The sequence below is a fragment of the Actinia tenebrosa genome, unplaced genomic scaffold (genome assembly GCF_029948245.1).
Source record: "Actinia tenebrosa isolate PJP-AT-01 unplaced genomic scaffold, QUT_ActTen_1.0 PGA_scaffold14__42_contigs__length_11649687, whole genome shotgun sequence".
Classification (NCBI taxonomy): domain Eukaryota; kingdom Metazoa; phylum Cnidaria; class Anthozoa; order Actiniaria; family Actiniidae; genus Actinia; species Actinia tenebrosa.
The window spans coordinates 10,428,662-10,450,218 of NW_028292574.1; the positions used below are offsets into that span (position 1 = coordinate 10,428,662).

At 35.7% G+C, this 21,557-nt stretch overlaps 1 protein-coding gene across 2 annotated transcripts; it reads left to right on the top strand.

Annotated features, from left to right (window-relative positions):
* Positions 1-1,403: 1,403 nt before the first annotated feature.
* On the top strand, positions 1,404-21,430 carry LOC116297530 (segment polarity protein dishevelled homolog DVL-3). Of its 2 annotated transcripts, none has more exons than XM_031705774.2 (17): positions 1,404-1,804; positions 2,267-2,336; positions 4,691-4,839; positions 6,791-6,906; positions 7,305-7,428; positions 8,102-8,198; positions 10,296-10,365; positions 11,036-11,123; positions 11,711-11,762; positions 11,871-11,947; positions 12,203-12,270; positions 13,085-13,144; positions 13,985-14,095; positions 17,107-17,253; positions 17,814-17,902; positions 18,836-18,914; positions 19,798-21,430. In XM_031705774.2, the coding sequence occupies exons 1-17, from the start codon at positions 1,644-1,646 to the stop codon at positions 20,280-20,282; spliced, it is 2,043 nt and encodes a 680-aa protein (XP_031561634.1). In that variant the 5' UTR covers positions 1,404-1,643; the 3' UTR covers positions 20,283-21,430. The 2 variants fall into 2 exon arrangements, with proteins under 2 accessions (XP_031561634.1, XP_031561635.1); XM_031705775.2 differs by having other exon boundaries at positions 17,110-17,253.
* The last annotated feature ends 127 nt before the right edge of the window (positions 21,431-21,557 follow it).

The window sequence follows — 21,557 nt, forward strand, 5'->3', positions numbered from 1 at the left end:
AATTGACTTTTGGAGTGTTTAAAACTTTTTATTAGTAAAGTATTTATCTGATTGAGACTTCCTTGAAGAACGGATGTACTCAAAAATATACAGACAGATTGGCACTAAATAATTAATACAGCCTCCCTTATATCTTGCTGTAAGCTATCATTTTGAAAGAAACTCTAGTTAACACAAAGATGTTGTATTTATTTTTAGTTCAACAGGGACAACCTTTCCATGTTGATAGAGAACAGACTTCAATCCCAAACAGCAGTAATCTTTTTTCCTCATTAACCCCAGGAGAAGAATGTGGAACTTCCTCAGGTGTTGGATTTTCATTGTTTTCTGACCAGCCTGCTGCAAACCTTGGTCGTCATGGTAACCAATCACCACAATCACCTGCCTTTAGCTTCAACTTTTGTAGTTCACCCTCACTTTCTACCGAAAATCCAAACAACAACACCGGGACCTTTAACTTATTTTAAACTGCTGGACAAAAAGAAAAAAAAAGAAAAGAAAAAAGAAATCTCCATCTATTTTATCATATGTTGGATTCCATTTTCAAGACATTGATTGTTGATACTTCTTGCTATTTGTTGAGTGCATTCCGTTAGATTCGCATTAACACCTTCAAATAAAATACAAAAGTATTTAGCCTGGAGAGTTGGCTTATCAGGCAATATTATGTTTCTTAGATACTGTAAAAAGCCTATACTCTTTCTTCCATGCACTCAAGGGGATTTTCACATCATGTCCTTTTGCTTGAGTTGATCCTTGCATTATCTGTCAGTTTGGTGGAATTTGTATAAATTTGTTATCCTCAGTGTCGTCATTTCCTTTTCATCAACTTAGAAACGGAAATAGAAGACAACAACTGATTGGCTTCTCGCTAATCACCATAATTGACCTTTACTTACGTGCTGGGTCGAGTTCCAAACGTCTCAAATTTTATATTTATCAAAACAAAAAATGCAAATGTGTTATCTCGCTCTTCAATTAATTCATAAACACATAAACATTGATCAGTGAAATTACCCTAAGCCTTCGTGGATTATTTCAGATCTTTTATTCTGTTTGTTCAAAACCACAACTCCATAAATTCCTTTGGCGGTTTTGCGTAAAGGGACAGCGCGCGCGTTCCTCGAGTCTGTACACTAAAATGTGGAGAATGTTACCTTCTTGACGTTTTTATCGGATGCTAAAGATAAGGCCTAAAACTACCAACCCAAATAAATTCTTTTAGTGAGTTATACTGTTAAACTGAATAAGCTCAGTCAGATTAATTCCTCTTGACAGCCAAAAAATCGGAAGTACCGACTTTGACTGACCTCAATAGAAGAGCGTTGTCTTGCTTTTGGCACGGTATTCTAAATTCTTCCTGACACAGACCGCAATCGTGATTCCATCACACTTGTATCCTCATACTGCGAAACCAAAGGATATTGAAAAGTATAACAAAACTAAGATAAATGAGTATAGAGTTTATTTGTAAAGAAACGTGAATCTGTTAAGATCAAAAGTAGTGTTGTCTCTCGCTAATAACTGAATGCGAGGCGCTGATTGGCTCGTGTGTACCATGTGATTGCGCATTGATTGACGTGTAACCCATGAAGTGAAGCAGTACTTGGATCTGATGTTGGTGTGGTTGAAGTTGATTCAACATGGAAGAAACCAAGGTTATATACCACATCGACGACGAAGATACACCGTATTTAGTGAAACTAGGAAAACACCCTGACATTGTGACTCTTGGGGATTTCAAAAATGTACTCAACAGACCAACCTACAAGTTCTTCTTCAAGAGTATGGACGATGATTTTGGGTGAGTATTCGATCCAATGAAAAGTTCTTTATAGAATGTTTATGTTGATCGCACACGCTAAGACGTCTTGATTGTGCTCTAATGCTAACTTTTTTTCTACCGAGTCGAATTCTAACTTAATAGAAGATGATTTGTGGTTGTTTCGAAGGGGTATCGGTGGGGAATTTGGTTCTAAATTCGCCTGGAGTAGCGCATATTATCAATGCATGTCATAACTTCTATCATGAATTGCTCAGTGCGTCTCGCTCGTGGCCCGCTGATTAGATTCCTTTTGTCTTCTCATGTATTATTTCCCCAATGCTTGTTTTAGTAATTTGACTTACTTTAGTTTTCAGCCAAGTAAAGATTCTTTATGTGCAGTAGAACGTAGATAAAGATTGTTTTTGCGCTTGTAGTTGATAGCGTTGCTGTGTGTGTAATCGATACCTTTCTTGCTAATTTCAATGTACTTTGAATTTGCAGTGTGGTCAAAGAGGAGATAAGCGAGGATGAAATGCGTTTGCCCTGCTTCAATGGAAGAGTCGTAGCTTGGGTAAGACGAGCTTTCCTTTCGATCCAAATCCTCTTTTGTTTTCACCTGATTAGCGTTCAACCAAACAGTTAATAACCGCGTTCACGTAGGCCCTAACTAGTTCTCTACCTCTCTTCCATCCCATGAAAATTACAACACAATACGGTTTCTTTACTGAAGCCATTATTAGTTTTAGGTAATCATATCATGCGCGGACTAGATTATGAGGTTTTTCCCCCGAATAATCAATGACTATCGAAGCCTTTTTGTCTGTATTTACGTAACTCTTCGTGCGTCTGTCTTGTCTCTGCCATTGTATAGAACAGACCCAGCACAAAAATGCATCACAGAGTATATAAACACAAGGCTCTTTGTTTGTAAATTTGTTATTCCTGCAAAATCAAATCTTGAAGTTTGTTGGTTGAGCATAGCTATTTTATTGAATTAGCGGGTTCCAAATTCAATGACTGCTTTCAAGAAAACCTCCTCTTACATGTACCACATCATTTCCTAAAGACACGTTATCTAAACCAACAAGCAAGAGATAATGAAGTTTTCAAAAAGCGACAGCGACATTTATTATTTATCTTAATAAGTAAGAGTTCCTATCGCGCCAACTCCAATCTTACTGTGATCAGATACTGATCTACTTTCCCTACTGGCTAACGCGTTTAGAATTGAGCCTCTTTCCACGTCGACGACCGCTTTAATCCTCCATGACCGAATCTGTTGTAGGACTAGTAGCTAGAGTCAAAATAATTTCAAATTATAAATTTCTAATAATGCAGCTGCCCTAGTTTTGATTTTCGATCCATAATGAATGGAGGTCTTTTCTTTCTTTATACACAAAAATTGTTATCATTGATTGTGCTAAAACATATAAACAACGAGTCAAAATTATATGGTAGAATATAGGTTGATTATAACATGATCAACATAATTAATGATTATAGTACTGAGATACTTTGTAAGCATGTTGCACCAATAAGACCTAAAATTTTGGATTTCATGATTGAGAGTGTGATCACAATTCACACGTTCATTCTAATCAGTTGTAGTCTTACTGGTTGTTAAGAAGTATGTGTTGCTTTTAAATGGATTATCATTCCAAGCAGGTGAACTATTTAGGTGTCCAGTACACAATTAGTGCTCTTCACTATGCATGGCTTGAAACAGACCTCTGTCATGAGATAAAGGCTAAAATACTAACTCCATTAGTACTGCATTTACATTTTACCTGTGCATCTATTCAAGACTTAGCATCATCCCTCCTCTTCTTTTGTATTCTTCTCGATATTACAAAGGACAGTGCTTCAATAATTGGGTGCTGTCAATCAATCCTATTTGAATATCAACAACTACTTGATCCCCTTGAGAGTACCTATATGGGCTTTTTTATTATAATACTTACTTTTAGCTAAGCACCATTTTTCTTTATGGAGACAAAAGGATTAAGAATCTTTAAAAATGTATTTCCTTCCTTATGTTTGTACAGTGTTCTTCTTTGTTTACTTCTGAATGTGTATCTAAAATAATAATCCAAAGACAGTTCACATTCTCAAAGACTTGCTGGATGAGTGTGCACTAGTTATGAAATTTAAGATGATCGAAGTAAAAGAAAGGCTTAACAATATTCATTAAGAACTAAAAAGCTCTGACGAAGGGTAGCTTAAACGATGTTGGGGTTTAAAAAAAGGTTTTCCTAATATTGAAAATTTGTGTTATGTCTTTAAAGTCAGATGCTTCTTACTAAAATATATATAGTTTACAAAATATTTTTTATGCAATAAAGTGGTGGATTCAGGGTGATTTTTGGGGTAGGCAGTCCAATACCTAGATAGCCAATATATAACTACCATAGTAAGGGCCCCTTAATCTGCTCTTGCATTTTGGAATAAAACACTATTAGAAAACCCTAGAAACAACTGTTAGGTCACAGAGACCAATGTTGGGCTTCTGATTTCTAAAAGATTTGATATCCAAGTTGTCTCTTCAGCATATTTAATCTTTTTTAGTATGTTGGTATTGTTTTTGAATCTTTGTCCTATCTTCAGCTGCCACTATAGGGTTTACCAGTTTTATGCTATAAACAACCAAAAAAAAAAAAGATATAACACTTAATGTTATGTGACATTCTTCACTAAAATATTTGCTTGATCATAAAAAGGATAAGGATTTTAAAGAATGTTATTAGATTTAATTTTTTTGTCCAAAGTTATCTTCAGAAATTCTAATGTTAACTCAGTCATATATATACATATTTAAATCCTTAGTCTTTTTATAATCTCACTTAATGTAATGTTTTGTTGCTTTTTAATATAAATATCTGGAAGCAGTTCTGCATCATATTTATTGTTCTTTTCTTCTACTTTTAGCTTGTTACATCAGATAATAGTAGTATATCTGGATCTGGAGGAGGAGATCTTGCATTAGACCAACAGTCTATTTTATCAAGTCCTTCTGATCTACATGTACCTGTACAGAGAACTGTTGGAATCGGAGATTCAAGACCACCATCTTTTCAGTAAGTATCTAGTTGTATGGAATCAGGGGTGGCTTAATGGTAGTGTACTTGGCCCTCTCATAGCTAGAGTATCAGGTTTGGTTCCCGAACTTGGAATTGAATAGAGATTGTTAGATCTTTACCAGATTCAAGGTTTTTTCTAACAGTTTTCCTCCCTAATCAAACCTAACGAACAAAATTCTGATTCAAATTGAAATTGAAATAACTAGAGGTTTTATCAGAGTTCAATAGAATTTGAAGGTTTTAGTCTGTATATTGGTGACACCATATAAAGCATTCCTGTTTGAATGTATTTGCTCATCAAAATGATTAATTTGAAACTAAGTTTGACATTTTATGTAAATTACTGCCTCAAGTTTCCATTAGCTTGAAGGATAATCATGATGAACATGTACTATTGATATAACAATTTTTAGAATAGTAATATACTAACACTAGCTGTACTAGTCTATATTTGTGTTTCTTTTCAGAAAACTTTGTTTGTTTTCTTTATTAATTTGAAATCATATTTAAGTCGCTCAATTTTATATGGAATGTTTTTATTTCCTTTATTTAAACTGGGAAGCTAAATACCTATAAATTTCCTTACCTATGACTGTGTACATGTACAGCTCAAATCAAAGTTATAGCTCAATTCAAATTAAGGGTTCTGTTTTGATATAAGCTCGAGCTTCATGACTGCAAATATAGGATATTTTAGCAAATAAAATTCAACTGAACACCTCATAGTGCATTATGTTCATATACAGTACAGCTCAGTTGAATTACTCTGTTTTCATTGATTTTTACACTTGTATTTTCTTTAATTAATAATTACAGTTGAGCACTTATTTTAATTGACTTCCAAAAAAATCATAAACAATAATGTACTTAATGAATTCGGAACCTAAATAACTACATTTCAAACATGGGCACCACTGCACAAATAAACTCAAATATTCAACAAACTAAATGGAATCATCATTTTTCTTATAAGTGTACAAATAAGAGGTTTTATACTCGTATATTTATTTTTTTCATTGTGTTATTATCAATTAAGTACTTATTTTGTTGACACTTGCGCATGTCCATGCTAATTGATTTTCATGTTTCTGATAGCTCTTGTTTATATTCATTTCATAATCACATTCAAGTTCCTCTGTTTCCTCAATAATTGCTTATTTTAGTTCCTCCACAGCTGCTATCCAATTGTTTTTCTTAAAATATAATCCACAATATTGGCGTAGTGTTATTAATCTTATGTTACAAATATTGTAAAATGTAGATTTATAGAACTGCCTCTAGATTCATAAACTCTCATCTTACTAAAAAAAATATAATTACATAATTACATGCAATTTTTTTATCTACCATCTTGTTGAAAAATTTAGGTGTATTTTAAATGAACAACAATATTCAACTAATTACTTTTGTTTTATGTAAAACAAGTCATTATGATACACATCAAAAAAATGTATTTTTTATCATGTAATTTTGTTTTGCCTTTTCCTACCTGGAGCATACAATCTGTAATTATTAAAATTTGAGCAGAATATAAACTAGAAAGAAAATGACTAATATGCCTATAGTTCTCACTCATAACCGCTTATAATAGTATTAAGAGTTCATTTTAATTTTTGATATGTGTGCGTTGTGCTTAGCTGAATCACACTCCTTATCTTGTTTACTAGTCTTCTTTTGCTGCTATTTGCATAAACATGCGAACTCGGTAGTTGTGAGTTGCACGTTGAGATTTAATTTTTCACTGCCATCAATCAAAACAAATCAGTCAGTACCTTTGATATTTTTGACTGGCGGCAACAAAAACCAAATTTCAGAGTGCAGCTGTTTACTATGCTAAAGAAAATAACAAAAAAAACATTAAATGTTCATGTACATGTGTGTTATGTTGTGTTACTTAAACATTTTTGGATCAAGATATATTGTAACTTTAATTTTCCTTCTGTTATAGTCCAAATGGAGGTCATTCTACTACAGGCGACTTTGACTCAGAGGTAGACTCTACGATAAGCTCTAGAAGAGGAGGATCCAAAAGAAGAGAAAAGCATAATAGTAGAGGGAATGAAGGTAATAAGGGAGTAAGCAATGGACCTTTTCGGCTTGGGTGTAATGTCCCATTTCATTGTCATCCTCTTGAGAATAAGATTCTGTTACGGTTTAAGCTGAACATTTCTCTTGGTGTACTATGTCTTAAAAACAAACAAATCAAGTGTCAAAAAATCTGCTCATTTATTGTGCTATTGCACATAAGATGCATTAAAAATTTAAAAAATTATGCCCTCGTACAACTTATATGGTACTTATAATTAATATATTGTTTTCTGTGGTGATCTATAAATACTATATAGTTAAGTGTAGGCCAAATCATCTATATTATGACTTTAAAGACCTAAGGAAATTAAGTTGTGTTCCAGTTGAATAATACAAAATATATCTGAATGGAATATTTGTTACTTGTGCTTCAGGTGGAGGGCACCCTCGACATAGGTCTGGTCCAAGACAACCTGGCGAAAGGTTTGATGCCACCTCTACTATGAGTAGTGATATTGAATCAACTAGCTATATGGATTCTTCAGACGATCAGAGCAGGTAAGGGTATCATTAGCAAGGGAAATATAGTGTAGCAATACCATATTTTTGTGGTACTGTATCTAAGTCTTTCACAAGATTAGGAAGGGAAGCTATGTGAGTCTTATTGCATGACATACAAAACATAAACAATGGAAGTTAAAACTATGCCTTTCCAACTCATAAAATATCTCAAATACAAGCTACAGATTGGAAAAAGATTTCTAGCTAGTGCATATAAAACTAGTGTGACTATATTTTTGTCCATAAAATGATTATTGAGAGAAAAATATCATATATATATATACAGTATATATAATATATCTTTTTGCTGTAAGTTAAGATGCAAGAAAGTACTGTAGTTTTGAGGTGTTTTAATTCTTCCAAATCTTCTTAAGAGATATCAGAAGAAATAACCCACCTAAGCTAAAAATATCAAAATCTATCCCACCCAAGTCATAATCTGGGACATTTAAGTCCATCTTAACATGCAATCCTATTGTTCCTCATTAAGACTGATTAAAGAGCTTGCTTTTTGATTAATTCTAAGAAGATTTACTCTCTAAGTGGTAGTGTTGCTGTTGTTATAAACCAGACTCTTTCCTTTACTTGGAAAATTTTTCTCAAAAATTGAATTTAGATAATATTAACATTGGGCTTTTCTTGCTAATAAATATGATACTGTATTTTACAGTGTATCAAGGTTTTCAAGTACGACAGAGGGGTCGCATCTTTTAAGTGGTCGACATAGAAGAAGAAGAAGAAGACCAAGGATGCCAAGAGTTCAAAGGGTAAGCTAAACTTACCATGATAATAATAATTATCCCTAGGAAAAGAACCAGCACACTACTTAATAACTTATTATGAAGACAATATTAAATATAATGCAGCCATGTTGTAGAGCAAAATGATAAAATCTTCCCCTTTAAAAAAGGAAAAAATTGCTTTTCTTAAATTCAAAACCATTGCATTTTTTTCTGCTGTACAACACGGCTGTCACAAAAGCCCGCTATTCATTTATGTGAACACAACTCATCAGCTATACTGTCGCCATGTCTTAACTTTAGTTTAAGATTCCTCGTTAATATGTAATAAGGATCATTAATCGAAAACTTAATTAAATGGCAATTGCAAACACTATTTTTATTTCATTTATTTATGAGAGCAATAATGAGAATTTCAATATCAATTACTTTTCAAATCTGTAAAACAAGATTTAATAGATTAATATTCTAGTCTTGAGTGTTACAGTATTGCCTAAATTCTGAAATAATTAATCTCTAGAATCTTTAGATATTACCATCTAAGGAATAATCTTACATATAGGAATACCAAAAATATAGCTTTCAAAATCTCATGATTAATGAAACATCCTCCTCACTGTCATTTTCATCCTTCCTTCTTTTCCTTTTTTTTCATTTGATACTTAAGTATTATGGCACCAAAATACTCACACTAAAACATCCACAGGCTAAACATAAACTTTTTATTAAAATCAAGTAGCTTTTAGATCAAATTCCATTCATATTTGACAGTATCACTTGGTTTGTGGTTTAACAAAGATCAATGGTCAAATTCTGTTTGACAAGTTCAAGATCCTTAGACACATCTTACTTACAAGTTCCAGACATGCAGCTCTTGCCTTGATTATTTTATTTTTTGTAAAAGCAAGAAGTTAATTCTACTAATAGATTTTATTCGTCATGGTGCAATGTTTTCCTGTTACAGACCATGTGTCATTCTAACGGTTGTACATGAGAAGACATGAATATGGGGATACAACTCAAACAAATAATCTCTGTAATGGGATCTGTAATGGGAAAGCATTACAACACAATGAATAATTTTTATTCTCATAGATTTAAGACAAAATTATAACTTGTGACCATAAACAGTTACAACAGTTTTTATTTCCACAAAATATATATACATACATAAATTGAATAAGTTACAAATATTGTGGGGGGTGCAAGAGAACAACCTCAGAGGTTAAACAAGCTCTTACACCCTTAAGACGAAAATGAGTAATATTTACATATATGTAAGATGGGAAGAATCATGTAGTACAGTAGTTTTCGTAGTTGAACAGCTAGAAATTTCATAAAACAAAATAAACGTACAGGAAAAAAAATTAGTTCAGCCTTCAAGAGATTTTAAAAGAATCAAAAATACAGCATTTCTCTTTACCTCGCAAGATATTTGTATTTGTATAAGGTTTACTCATGTCCTACAGGAATGGGCAGAGAAATGTCTTCTGTACACCAATTACCCTCACATACTTTACCCTTCACCTGAGATAACAACAGCTGCACATTCATGTACTTCCTAATGTCAGGCTTAAACAATTCCATTTACCATGATATTGTTCTATTATTGACTTGTAGCTTATATAAATTGCATTGCACATATGGAGATATGGGTTGTTTACTTTGATAGCACCAACCTATTCATTACAGTCTAGACTACTTTTGTCCTAAATAAAGCTCCTAAAAGAGCTATAAGATTAATGGTGTCAGCTAACTTTAGGTTTAAATTACTAGAGATTTTATGTATGAATAGTTTGAATTAAGTAAATGCCTTAAGCCCAATTAAGATGTATACAAACAGCATTTTACTTTTCACATAGTTCGATCATGTTGGATTAATTTTTTAGTAAAAAATAACAATTTTAAAAGCTTTTACATTACCACTAATATATGAAATTCATGTAAATCCATAAAAAAAATGATAAATGGCTTTCTTAAATCTTAGAGAAAGCTTTATATGAAATCTGTGACTCTTGGAGTTGTAAAATATTTAAAAAAATTTTGTCTCAGTAAAAAAAATTTTTTTATTCTTTTTTTTTTGTGTTTTTGATGAATTAATTTTTTTCATTTTGTATGTTCTAGTGTTCTTCCTTCAGTACAATTACAGAATCAACTATGTCTTTGAATATCATTACCATCACATTGAACATGGGTAAGTTAGCTCTTCCATGAGGTTTGCTCCACACTTTCTACCTTTAGTGCAGTTTTCGTATGGCTGTGAAAAGCTCAGTACCGTAAGCGTGACGTGCCGTGACCGTGATACTTTCTAGAATTTTAATTGGCTGATTTTTTTCATGTGCAATATGATTGGCCTAAAAGTGCCCTGATCTTGGTGTGACCGTGTCCGCGCCATGTTTAAGCTGTTTTCAGGGTATTTGAGTGGATGGAGAGTAAATTCTTGTGCAGTGTGACTGGTTCGGCATATCCTTGCCGTGTCACGACCGTGTTCATTCAGTGATCTTTTCACAGTCAAACGAAAACTGCACTATGTTCACTATTTACGACATTTATCTCACATATTGATTTTCATGGAGGAAGGAAAACCAGAAAACCTAGAAAAAAACCCTCATGACACGGGAGAAACACATCAGACATACTGTTGTTTAGTTGAGAATCGAACCAAATAAAAATTATACAATGGTATAGTCTGTGACAAAACATTTGCCAACCAAACACACTCTTGCCAATGCAACCTTTTACTGGAAATTTATTAACCAACCATACTGGCCGACAATGGATTTACAGTAAATATTTAAGACAGTGTGATGTCACTAAACCATGGCCACTTAAGTAATTGTTTTATTATTTTTTCATGAAAACAGAAAAAGTGAATTTCCTTGGTATAAGTATAGTAGGACAAAGTAATAAGAGAGGAGATGGAGGTATATATGTTGGATCCGTCATGAAGGGGTAAGTTTGTGTATACATACAGTCAATGCTATTAACATTGTCCACCGAAAAAAAGACATTTACACATTTAGACTAAAAGATATGTCACATGTTTCATTATGTATTCTTTGCCTCGCGTGTGTCAGCCTGAACTTTAAATGTAAAATTCAACTCGTGAATCGAAAATCCAGAATGCCCCGACCATTTAGTGCGGATTTAAGATAGAGAATGGTATATCAGCATTTGTTTTATGCCAGAACGTTCGAGGAAACATGTGATATTTCTTTTAGTCTAAATGTGTAAATGTGTAAATGTGTAAATGTCTTCTTTTGGTGGACAACGTTAATGACGTTGACTGTATATGAATACTATTAATTTTGCTGTTTAGGCTTGATGTTTCTGCTTATCTGGTATTTTCTATGAACTGATATACTTAAGCTGAGATTTGATTTTTTGACATTCTTTTCTAAGATCCTGCTACCTCTCCCCTCCCCTCCTTCTACACCATCCCCCTACTCCCTTACACACACACACAAAAAGTTCATTTCAATAATTTGAGTTCTGAAAATATTGTCAGTGTTTGAAATAGTATCTTTTTTACATTTCAGTGGTGCTGTCGATCTTGATGGAAGAATAGAGCCTGGAGATATGCTATTACAGGTGAATAACGTAATCTCTTCTTATCATTTGGATTTAGACTGTAAACTTTTTTTAAAAGAACTTTTCATTGCGCACATCTAAGTCTATTGATCATTCTTTATTCTTTAGGTTAATGATGTCAATTTTGAAAACATGACCAATGATGATGCCGTTAGAGTTCTAAGAGAAATGGTCCATAAACCAGGGTAAGAATGATCTCCCTTCAAATGTAATCATATCTGCAAATGAAGATCCTTCAAGTTTTTTCTCCCCCACAACGGCTTATACAATGCCTCTAACCACAACAGTTGTGTCTGTGATCCTTGAAGCAGGCAGCATGTGAATAGATCTGGTTTTTTTGGGTCTCTAATTTGTTCTGAAGGGTTTACTTGGGCTTTCAAGTTTCCTTCTCCCAGGTTTGTTTGACTAATTTGAGGCTAATTTGACTTTATCTTTTTCAGACCTATAACTTTAACTGTTGCTAAATGTTGGGATCCCACACCAAAAGGATACTTCACATTACCACATAGTAAGTATTAATTATAAGAGCATGGCTGGTATATTCTGCCTCCCACTACAGTCGATGGTTGAATACTCAGGACCACTGTTACAGTGCAAACACTATCGCGTAAACACAAACTTTTTTTAAAAAAACGCACAAAATATTTGATATTTCAAAAAAAAATTTTTGTTTAAAATGAAATCAGCTTATGAGCTTTTATATTATTTGATAAAAATTTTTTTGGGAAATTTACCCACGAAGGTCTCCATTAACCTTAAGTTTGTTTTAAAAAAAACCCCACCCATACTACTCTATGTGTAGTACAAGCCAAAAAGCCCCATGTAGTTTTGACCTTTGGGATCTATAGTGCATGAAGAGTTAAGGTTTAAACACTAGTATTAGGCTGTTAAGAGAGAAAAACATCCTGTTGTCAATTTGACCACCAGTATGTTCAAGTGGATGTCATCTAACTAACCCTTAACACACAATGAACCTTTATGTAGGAGAGTTCATAGTACTCTCTACCCTGTGTTCTAGAAGACTTGATCATTAACGTATACATAGTTGAATGTTTCACTGTTTGAGAAAGGCGTATAGCTTGAATGACACTAGCACTAATGTCTTAACAGAAGGTGATGCTGTTTACCAGTTATATCAGACAAAATAACTATAAGTTAATACACAACTTGCTGTTGGACTAATACACAACTTGCTGGTGGACTGATACATAACGTGCTCTTGTTAGAATGCTCTAATAATGTAGAATACATGTTTATCAATATATACATAATCCATTGCTCTTCTATAGTAATACTAATATTGTTGACATTTGATTTACTAGGCGATCCAGTTAGACCTATAGATACATCAGCATGGGTACAACACACAACTGCAATGAATCGTGAGTATACCACACTACCTCCATGTCATAATTATTCATATAATATTATCCACATTTATGGCCACATTCATCTACATATTTATTTATTACTTGATCAGAAAGTATCGCGTTAATATCCTCAATTAAAATCTTCGACTTAGTTACCTATAGAGGTTTTGCACCATCACGTTCCCATCCCATAATATAGCTTGGGCTGCCCGTGGTTAGATGGCAGAACGATAAAATGAATTTACTCTTGGGAATTGAATTATTTCTCATGTAAAACGACTGTATTGTTCCTGCCATGTAACATGGCTGCCGTAAAGTGATGATGCAAAACCTCTATGACGTTTTGTTTCTGAATCAAGACATGACGATGGGTAATTCAATTAAATATGTCATCTCAAAATTCAAAATTTAATTCAAAAACGGTTCTAGAAGACTTTGACGTTCAAATGGTTATTGTCTGAATATTTCACTCCAACGTTAAATCTTTCCTTTTACCAGTTTATTTCAAGCATAAATACTGTATGGCGACATTTCTGCTTTAAACTCAGTTAGGATTTCATATATTGCAAGCTTTATAGGGATCTGAGGGATAGGAGAGATTCCGCTATACGTTCTATAAAGGACAAAATATATTTCAAAGTTTGTAGGCCAGGGGTTGGTTGTACGAAGCCTGGATAGAGTTATCCAACGGATCAAATCTTATGCAGTGAATAAATTTATTGGTTAACAGCATCGACTTATCTACTGGATCGATTGGGATTTACCCGCTACCAATGCTTCGTAGAACTGGGCAGTAAGATCGATTCCCTTCAAATCTCGTGTCTAACTCCCACGTGGTTTCTTATTTCGTAGAATTTGCTGCTCAACAAGTGGCTCAATATGGAAAACCTCCAAACAGTCAATCACTGAGCACGATGACATCGACAAGTTCATCAATGACAAGCTCCTTACCGGAATCAGACAGTGAGTGCCCCTCATGGACAACCATAGTCCTTATTCTATTCTCTACTTAAAGAACCGCGCGCGCAAAGCATTGTTGTTGAAGTTAAAGGCCTTATTTATAGCGAATGTTGCTTCAGCTAGTAGCTGTTCTTACAGGGAGCTGACGGTGCGCACTTACTCTACCCCCTCTCTCCATCAGTCTCTGTTTTAAGAGTATTCAAAGCTAGCTGCCTGCATGGCTCTCTGTGAAAACTGGGGGTCCAGGCGTGCAGCTAAGGCCGCCTTGATGATGATAATGATAAAAGCTGAAGTTACACTGATTTGAGAGTAGTCAACTCAGACATGGATATTCCTAGGATCTAATCGTTGACTTTAGCTTCGAAGGCCGCGCACTAACTAACTGAACAACGACTGCTCCAAAGTTTAAAACTCCGCAGCCAAGATGGCCGAAAGCTAGGTCGTTAAAAACTTGACAAAAACGCAGAGTAATCATTATATACTACATTAACGATCTTGATGCTTGTATACCACGGAATCTCTCGCTTCCTGATCATGTGACGGACAAAACATGCTAATGGGTGTCATTGCGGGTCAGCATTGCGCAGATTACGTTGTTTTCTGCATACCTGTAAATGGAACGGAATGTAAAGGGCGTAGTTCCATTCAAATGTGACCACATACACATCTGAATAAACAAACCCACCCAGTCCCATTTCCCTCTTCGGTACTTCAGTAGTAATCAATCATCCCAAACGCAACGCGGTGTTCTCTGTAAAACCGTATTATGATAACTAACAATTGATCGATAATCGATGGGTCAACCCTCGCCACACGGTATCTTCTGTAACATGATATAGCTGACCCTAATACTTCAAAATCCCACACTTTCATGACTTGATTTGAATGCACCCATCAAAGAAAGTGTTGAGAAATTCCATAGTGTGAATGAAGTGAGAATATTCCGATAGCCGAGTCCCTATTTCCCGTAGGGATTATAAGCGGATACACATATTATCGCGCGCGTACGTGTACAATATAAGGTAACAATGTCAAGAAAGATTAATGACATTACTATGGCGTGTTATACATGCGTTATTCATTTCCTAGGATTGTAGTGCTAGCGCACTTCAACTGAACATCTTTTTAATGCGTTGAACACCTTTGCAATACTATCTTTTCTTTGAATTTGGAAGCACTGTCAGTAAAAAATGACATATGGGATGAACCAGGTGATTTGAAATCTAGACATATTATTTGTCACAGCAAAAGCTTCCAAGTGCCTTCTATTATCTCTTGATAAAACGAGATATTTTCCACCAACGACGACAAAATTTGATACTTCTAAAAGTTAATTGGTAAATCTTTTCACGGATGTGTTTTATTTTCGAGTTAAAGACGTTTTTTTTCGAGCCGAAAACTTGGAAATAGGAAATCTTAAAGTAAGAACAAAACGTTTGCTGATTGCCCAATTCGTTCTGCCTGATACAAATGAGATCACCTGGAAGCGAATGGCATATGCTTTTAAATGAAAAACCTTAGGCAAAACTTCATTAAAACAACCAGTACCTATTCAACAATCAGACATGAGATAGAAATATGGTACCCCATGGAAAGATGAACGTAATCCAATTAGGTCTGCGTATAATCTGCTCAAGACAGATGGATGTGTACATTCTTTGTACTGATCTATTGACATCGGGTTTAATTCACTTCATTAGTAGCTGAAGATGTGATTCCTATAAGTAGGATAAATGAAAAAATCCCGACGATTCCATTAGGTATTCGTTATAAGACATTCATTGGGTTATCAGAAAAGTGCAACCTCTTATCTTTATCTTTGGCGTTTTCAGCTCGATATGCATTCAACTAATTGAAGCCTGCAAGTCATTGGTTAATATGTTTAGTTCTTCGAGTGAACAGACTCGTTGGCGTGACTGAGTAGTACCAGTCTTGAGTGGTTTATGAGTATAGGCTTTAGAAGACTCGAGATAGCTTTTAGGCGTGTCTCCTCATCTCTAGAGTTTTTCTTCTCTAATCTAATCATGCAAAAAATATAACTAGGATGTATGACCAGCGATATGCCAGATATTGCTGGTTTTCAATCAATCCGAAGAGGATAAAATAAAAAAGGAAGCTGCGGCCATGTTGGAGGATATGACGAAAAAGAGGAATGACGAATCGTTTGTGAAATTTATCCAACATGGCGGGTGTGAAAACCATCAACTATTGCATAGTTACTACACAAACCGATGTTAATCGGTATAGGTTCTCTTTGAGGCAGAAGATTTTGCCCTTTGGCCAATTTACAAGGGCATTTAACCATTAAGATCATTTTAATGTAATAACCGTTGATGTAACACCCTTTTTTGATGACAGAAACAACATTTACATTGGTCTGGCTTGCACAAGACATTGCTTTTAAACCATTACGGTGTTGTGTTACCGCTAATGCCATGGGTTCTTAAAACATTCTTCGTACCTTTGGTTTATGATGAAAACGTCTGCGCATACTATAAAAAGACAGATGCCAACGTTTTTAGGTTGCTATGGAAAATTTTCATTCAAAAGCAAAATTTCCCATTGTAAATGCTTGGTAAAACATAAATTCCCGTAAGATATTACTTTCTTTACATTGCGCACCGTCATGCAACACGATCTCCACCACAGGTTTGAGGAGTTTTGCTGAAAAGTAAGTGCGGTGAACTCAAACAGAAAACAGATGTCTTAAACAACAATGCATTGCGCGCCTGAAATTGCAGCTTAATCATCATTAATCATCTCCTCATCATGATCATCCACATCGTCGTCATCACCATCATTGTCTTCATCATCATTGTCAACATCATCATCGTCGTCATCATCATCATTATCCACATCGTTATCATCTCCATCATTGTCACCGTCATCACCATTGTCATGATTACCGCCAACGTCATAATGACATGCTAAAAATCTAATCATTCACCGTTCATAATGATAAACTGATAAACTAATAATATTCTTTCATGTCTGTAATACCTACTTTTTGCTAGCAGGATATACTGAACTAGGAGAAGGAGAACCACTCACATTGAACACAGATATGGTCACAGTTGTTAAAGCCATGGCAGCTCCTGACTCTGGTCTTGATATTCGAGACAGGATGTGGCTCAAAATCACTATCCCTAACGCTTTTATAGGTAAGGCTGAACCAACAATACCTTACTATCATCGTTGTCTATGTGTGGAGGGATCGAACAGTACAGGGGTGGATCCAGGGGAGGGGTTCAGGGGGTAGTTCTACTTTGTGCCCCTACTTCAAAGATAACCAATACTGTTTTTCCTTTTGATCCTAAGGGGTGCACCCCTCCCTGGGTTAACTTTGTGCACAGCACCCCTCCCTTAACAAAATCCTGGATCCGCCCCTGTGTCTTAGTTGTGCGCAGTCATCTCAAATGTGACTTTGCATTCGGTTTAGACTCCCTCAACTGTCACTTAGGAGATAAATTCGAATTGCTGGTTTTCAATCATTCCCAAGAAAATAAAATAAAAAAGACACGGCGGCCATGTTGGATGATTGCTAAATTCATCCAACATGGTGGCTGTGAAAAATCATCAATATAAAAACAATTTACTGTAATAGAGGTTTGACAAAAGAAATAATCATTATCACTTTGTGCCCTATAGGAAAAGGAAGCTATTGCCACTATGTCTGCTTGACTAAGTTCTTGATTTTTACTGTTTTTATTTTGTGCCACAGGTTCAGATGTAGTAGATTGGCTGTATTCACGCGTGGAAGGATTCTCCGATAGACGAGAAGCAAGGAAGTATGCGTGCAACTTGTTAAAGGTAATTGTTAATTAAAATATTCTCCCATACTTCCGCATTTAAGCCTTCCTAGATCAACCCTTACAGAGATTCTTTGTCTAACCACTGAGTGGATTTTATCATTAGTAGGAAACTTATTGTATTGCCTTACATCACGTACACGATAGTGCAGTTTTCGTATGACTGTGAAAAGTTCACGGCACGAACACGGTCGTGACACAGCAAGGGATACGCCAGACAAATCACGTTGCACGATAATTTACTCTCCATCCAATCAAATACCCGGAACACGGCATAAACACTGCGCGGACACGGCACTTTTAGGCCAATCATATTGCGCATGAAAAAAATCAGCGAATTGAAATTCTAGAAAGTATCACGGTCACGGCACGTCACGCTTACGGCACTGAGCTTTTCACAGTCATACGAAAACTGCACTAAGCCTTTTCTGATTTACGATACTGAGCAAGTTACATTCTAATCTATCTTGGGCAAAAACCATACATAAACGAGAGATTTTTTTAACCCAGTCTAGAATAGAATATACAGCTTATTCGCTGTGTTGGGTAAGGTGGGCGCTGTTGTATCATAAGGTCCATCCCTAGTCGAAGAAAAAAGACAAATTCACGAAAGCGCATTAAAAGGGCAGTGCTTTGTGGACCTCAAAATACTTTCTTCTGCGCTACTTTACACGTAACCAAATACCTAAAAATATCTGTCAAGTTTAAATTTATTGATTTCCCCTCTAGCGTCACGTTTTCCCCCATGCTGTTTGATTCCTACTCTCGGCTTCTCCGACTCAGCATGTTTTGTTTCCTTTCTCCTCTAAAAATCTTTTTTGAAACAGCTTTATTTAGCGCCATGGCGACATCTCGGCGACTAAAAATGTTTTGCGGTGTTAATCTTCCCCTCACAGGAAATGTGCTCTAATCTTGGTTTATGCTTTCATTCCAGGCTGGATACATCAGACATACTGTGAATAAAATAACCTTTTCTGAGCAGTGTTACTATGTGTTTGGAGATCTCTGTGGAAGTAAGTCCCTAACTGTTCACCATACATTTTATGAGATATACGCCACAGTGCTTACAATAGACCATTAATAATTGTGGAGGAACTCAGCGATAGCAACTAAGATTTGATTTTTGAAGCCGAAACAACTAAATCAGGCCCGAAACGTATTTTCGTGAGGCTCGTACTAAAACTAGAGGTTTCGTTTCTTATTTTAAAAGCCTCTTTCATTCAGTCAAGTTTTAGGACTTCAAAGAGTTGTTTTAATATGAGTAGATTTCGTGTGAGTGCGGAAAAAAAACCTTCGGTACAACAACTTCCGTGTAGGTGTCGTGACATATCGCACCGTGACTCATCTGTCTGATTGGGAGATCGCGTTACCTTGCACTTTGATATGGTAAGCTAAATTCCTAGTGACAATTTCACACTCATACGCAATCTACTCTAACCTGTGCCTGTTTTCTTAGTATTTCGACTGATAATTTGAATCTTTGTGTATTTAATGGGCTGTGTTTGCAGAGGAAGAAGTTCGTATTGACCATGAAGACCTAGGGTGACCTTAGTTTCCATTGGCAGTGTATTTGTAACAAACATGTGTTTAGAGGAGGGGGGGTAGAGTGGGGAGAGGGTTTGGGGAGGAGAGGGAGGGATAATGTTTTGAGGTTTGTCGGCATAACCTCTCGTGTGAAAACCTAGATATGCCATTTGTATATTGTGTTAGAGTTGTTCTTGAAATGAACTTCTTCCTTGTAAATTAGCCTTACTATAACCTCCCTTCATCTTGTCCATACATAAATCAATGTTCTAAACTGTCATTCAGTCATCTTGTGCTTCCTTCCTTCCTTTTGTGCGTGAACTAAGACTTTGTATATTCGTAACATTTTAATCCAAACGTTTGTTATTACAGACATGGCAGCATTGAGTTTGACAGAACATGAAGGTGACCAGGATACGCTGGGTCCCCTCCCTCCTCAACAACACGCTATCCCATGGATGACCGGAGGACCTCCAGCGTATGGCTACCACCAAATGCCATCATATTCACAACCAATGCCCACTGACCCCAAGAATGTAGGCTACGCCCATTCTTTCTATAGTGGTACCAGCGCACACAGTGGAAGTCAGAGCCCGCATAGCGGAAGTGGAAGCTCAAAACGCGGTAGTGAACGACAAGCCGATGAACACAGAAGCAGTGGCAGCGGTAGTGACCGCAGTGGTAGCAGCAAGGGAAAGGGTAGCGGCCAAAGTGTTAGAAGTGAAGTTACTGCACCTCCATTAGTACCAAATGCACCACGCCCTTTAGATCAAGTACCCGAGAGCATTGCTTCAAGCAGGAATAGTTTTCGAATGGCCATGACAAATCCTTGTGAATACTTCGTGGATGTAATGTGACGAAGCACAATCTTGGTGAATATTTACAGATTATCTCTGAATCTCGACTTTACTCGAAAGCTGACCTCAGCAGAGTGTAGAGTCTAGTGCTTACTGCCACAGCGCCGACCCAACAAACAGTTACTGAGAGAAAATTAAATGAGGGAATGACATGCGATGTAGTAGGTAAAGACACAAATTGGAACCATCAAAATGGATGGTAAGGGAGATGTCTTGTAAAATGGTTTCCGTCGTATGGATAGAATCTACTAATCATTAGCCCAGACGTGGTCAACAAGAGACAGCAAGGAAACGCTGGAAAATATCAATATTTTCAATTTAAGTTTATTTGAGTTCTTATTGCGCTGAGTATTATTGCATTGAGCAAACAGACATTTTGGTTAAAACAGACATTTGTTTTGAATATTTTTATTATAGGTCGTGTAAATAGAACCAGAGTGCTATTCAATGAGTTCGTGTACAAGTAGTTGCGGTTTATTTAGCACAGGTTTCGTAGCAGGGGAACGTTAAAGTGACTCTGAGATAGCTGAAGGCGTACTTTTATCTACGCTATTGAATAGCGCAGTTTTTCTTCCGTTTCGATTGGTTCAATAGAAAGCTATTTTAAAGTAACTCGAATACGTTTCCAATTTATACGAAATCCGAGCTAGACCGTCAATGGTATCAGTTTGAGTTAGTGGCTGACCGGTTCGTTCAGCCACGCTTTGCATGTAGGGATTTCTATGAATTCACCTATCCCAGAATGGATCAGGATGTGGTAGTAAAGTCATAGGGTAACCTGACGATATGTAGATATAGAGATGGAATATCGTGTATAGTATAAAGTACGAATATATTGTATCTGAAGTAGACCATGGCCATTGTGACCATTATCCAAATGTATTAATGTATGTCCACCTAAGAGACCACTTGTTTGACTGCAATAACTTGCCCTGTTTTGTACATTCTTATTTCCAAGGTCTTAAGTTTTTAATTTTAATCTTAAACTATAGGAATTTGAAAAAAGGTATTGGAAGAAATACATCTTGACCACCTAAGTTTACGTTATTATTTGTAAATTTAAAATATAGTATGGTGATGTCAGATATATTGTCAAAAAGTGAAAGCAAGTGTAAAAAAAAAACTTAATAAATTGTTAGAAAAAGTTATCTATTGTTTTAGTTCGGGAAGGAATATCCTAGATGATAGTATTCAAGAGCTTTTCGTTTTACTGATTTCTCTGTATTTTCTCTTGTCGGATAGAAAGCTACCTTCGATTTACAGTAATTTACAGCT

What these genes read in the sequence shown, in the direction of transcription:
- LOC116297530 (XM_031705774.2), top strand. Translation starts at nt 1,644, where the DNA reads ATGGAAGAAACCAAGGTTATATACCACATCGACGACGAAGATACACCG. An exon ending in GGATGCCAAGAGTTCAAAGG is followed by an intron (nt 8,199 to 10,295) that starts GTAAGCTAAACT and finishes TGTATGTTCTAG; the next exon opens with TGTTCTTCCTTCAGTACAAT. An exon ending in GTTGGATCCGTCATGAAGGG is followed by an intron (nt 11,124 to 11,710) that starts GTAAGTTTGTGT and finishes TTTACATTTCAG; the next exon opens with TGGTGCTGTCGATCTTGATG.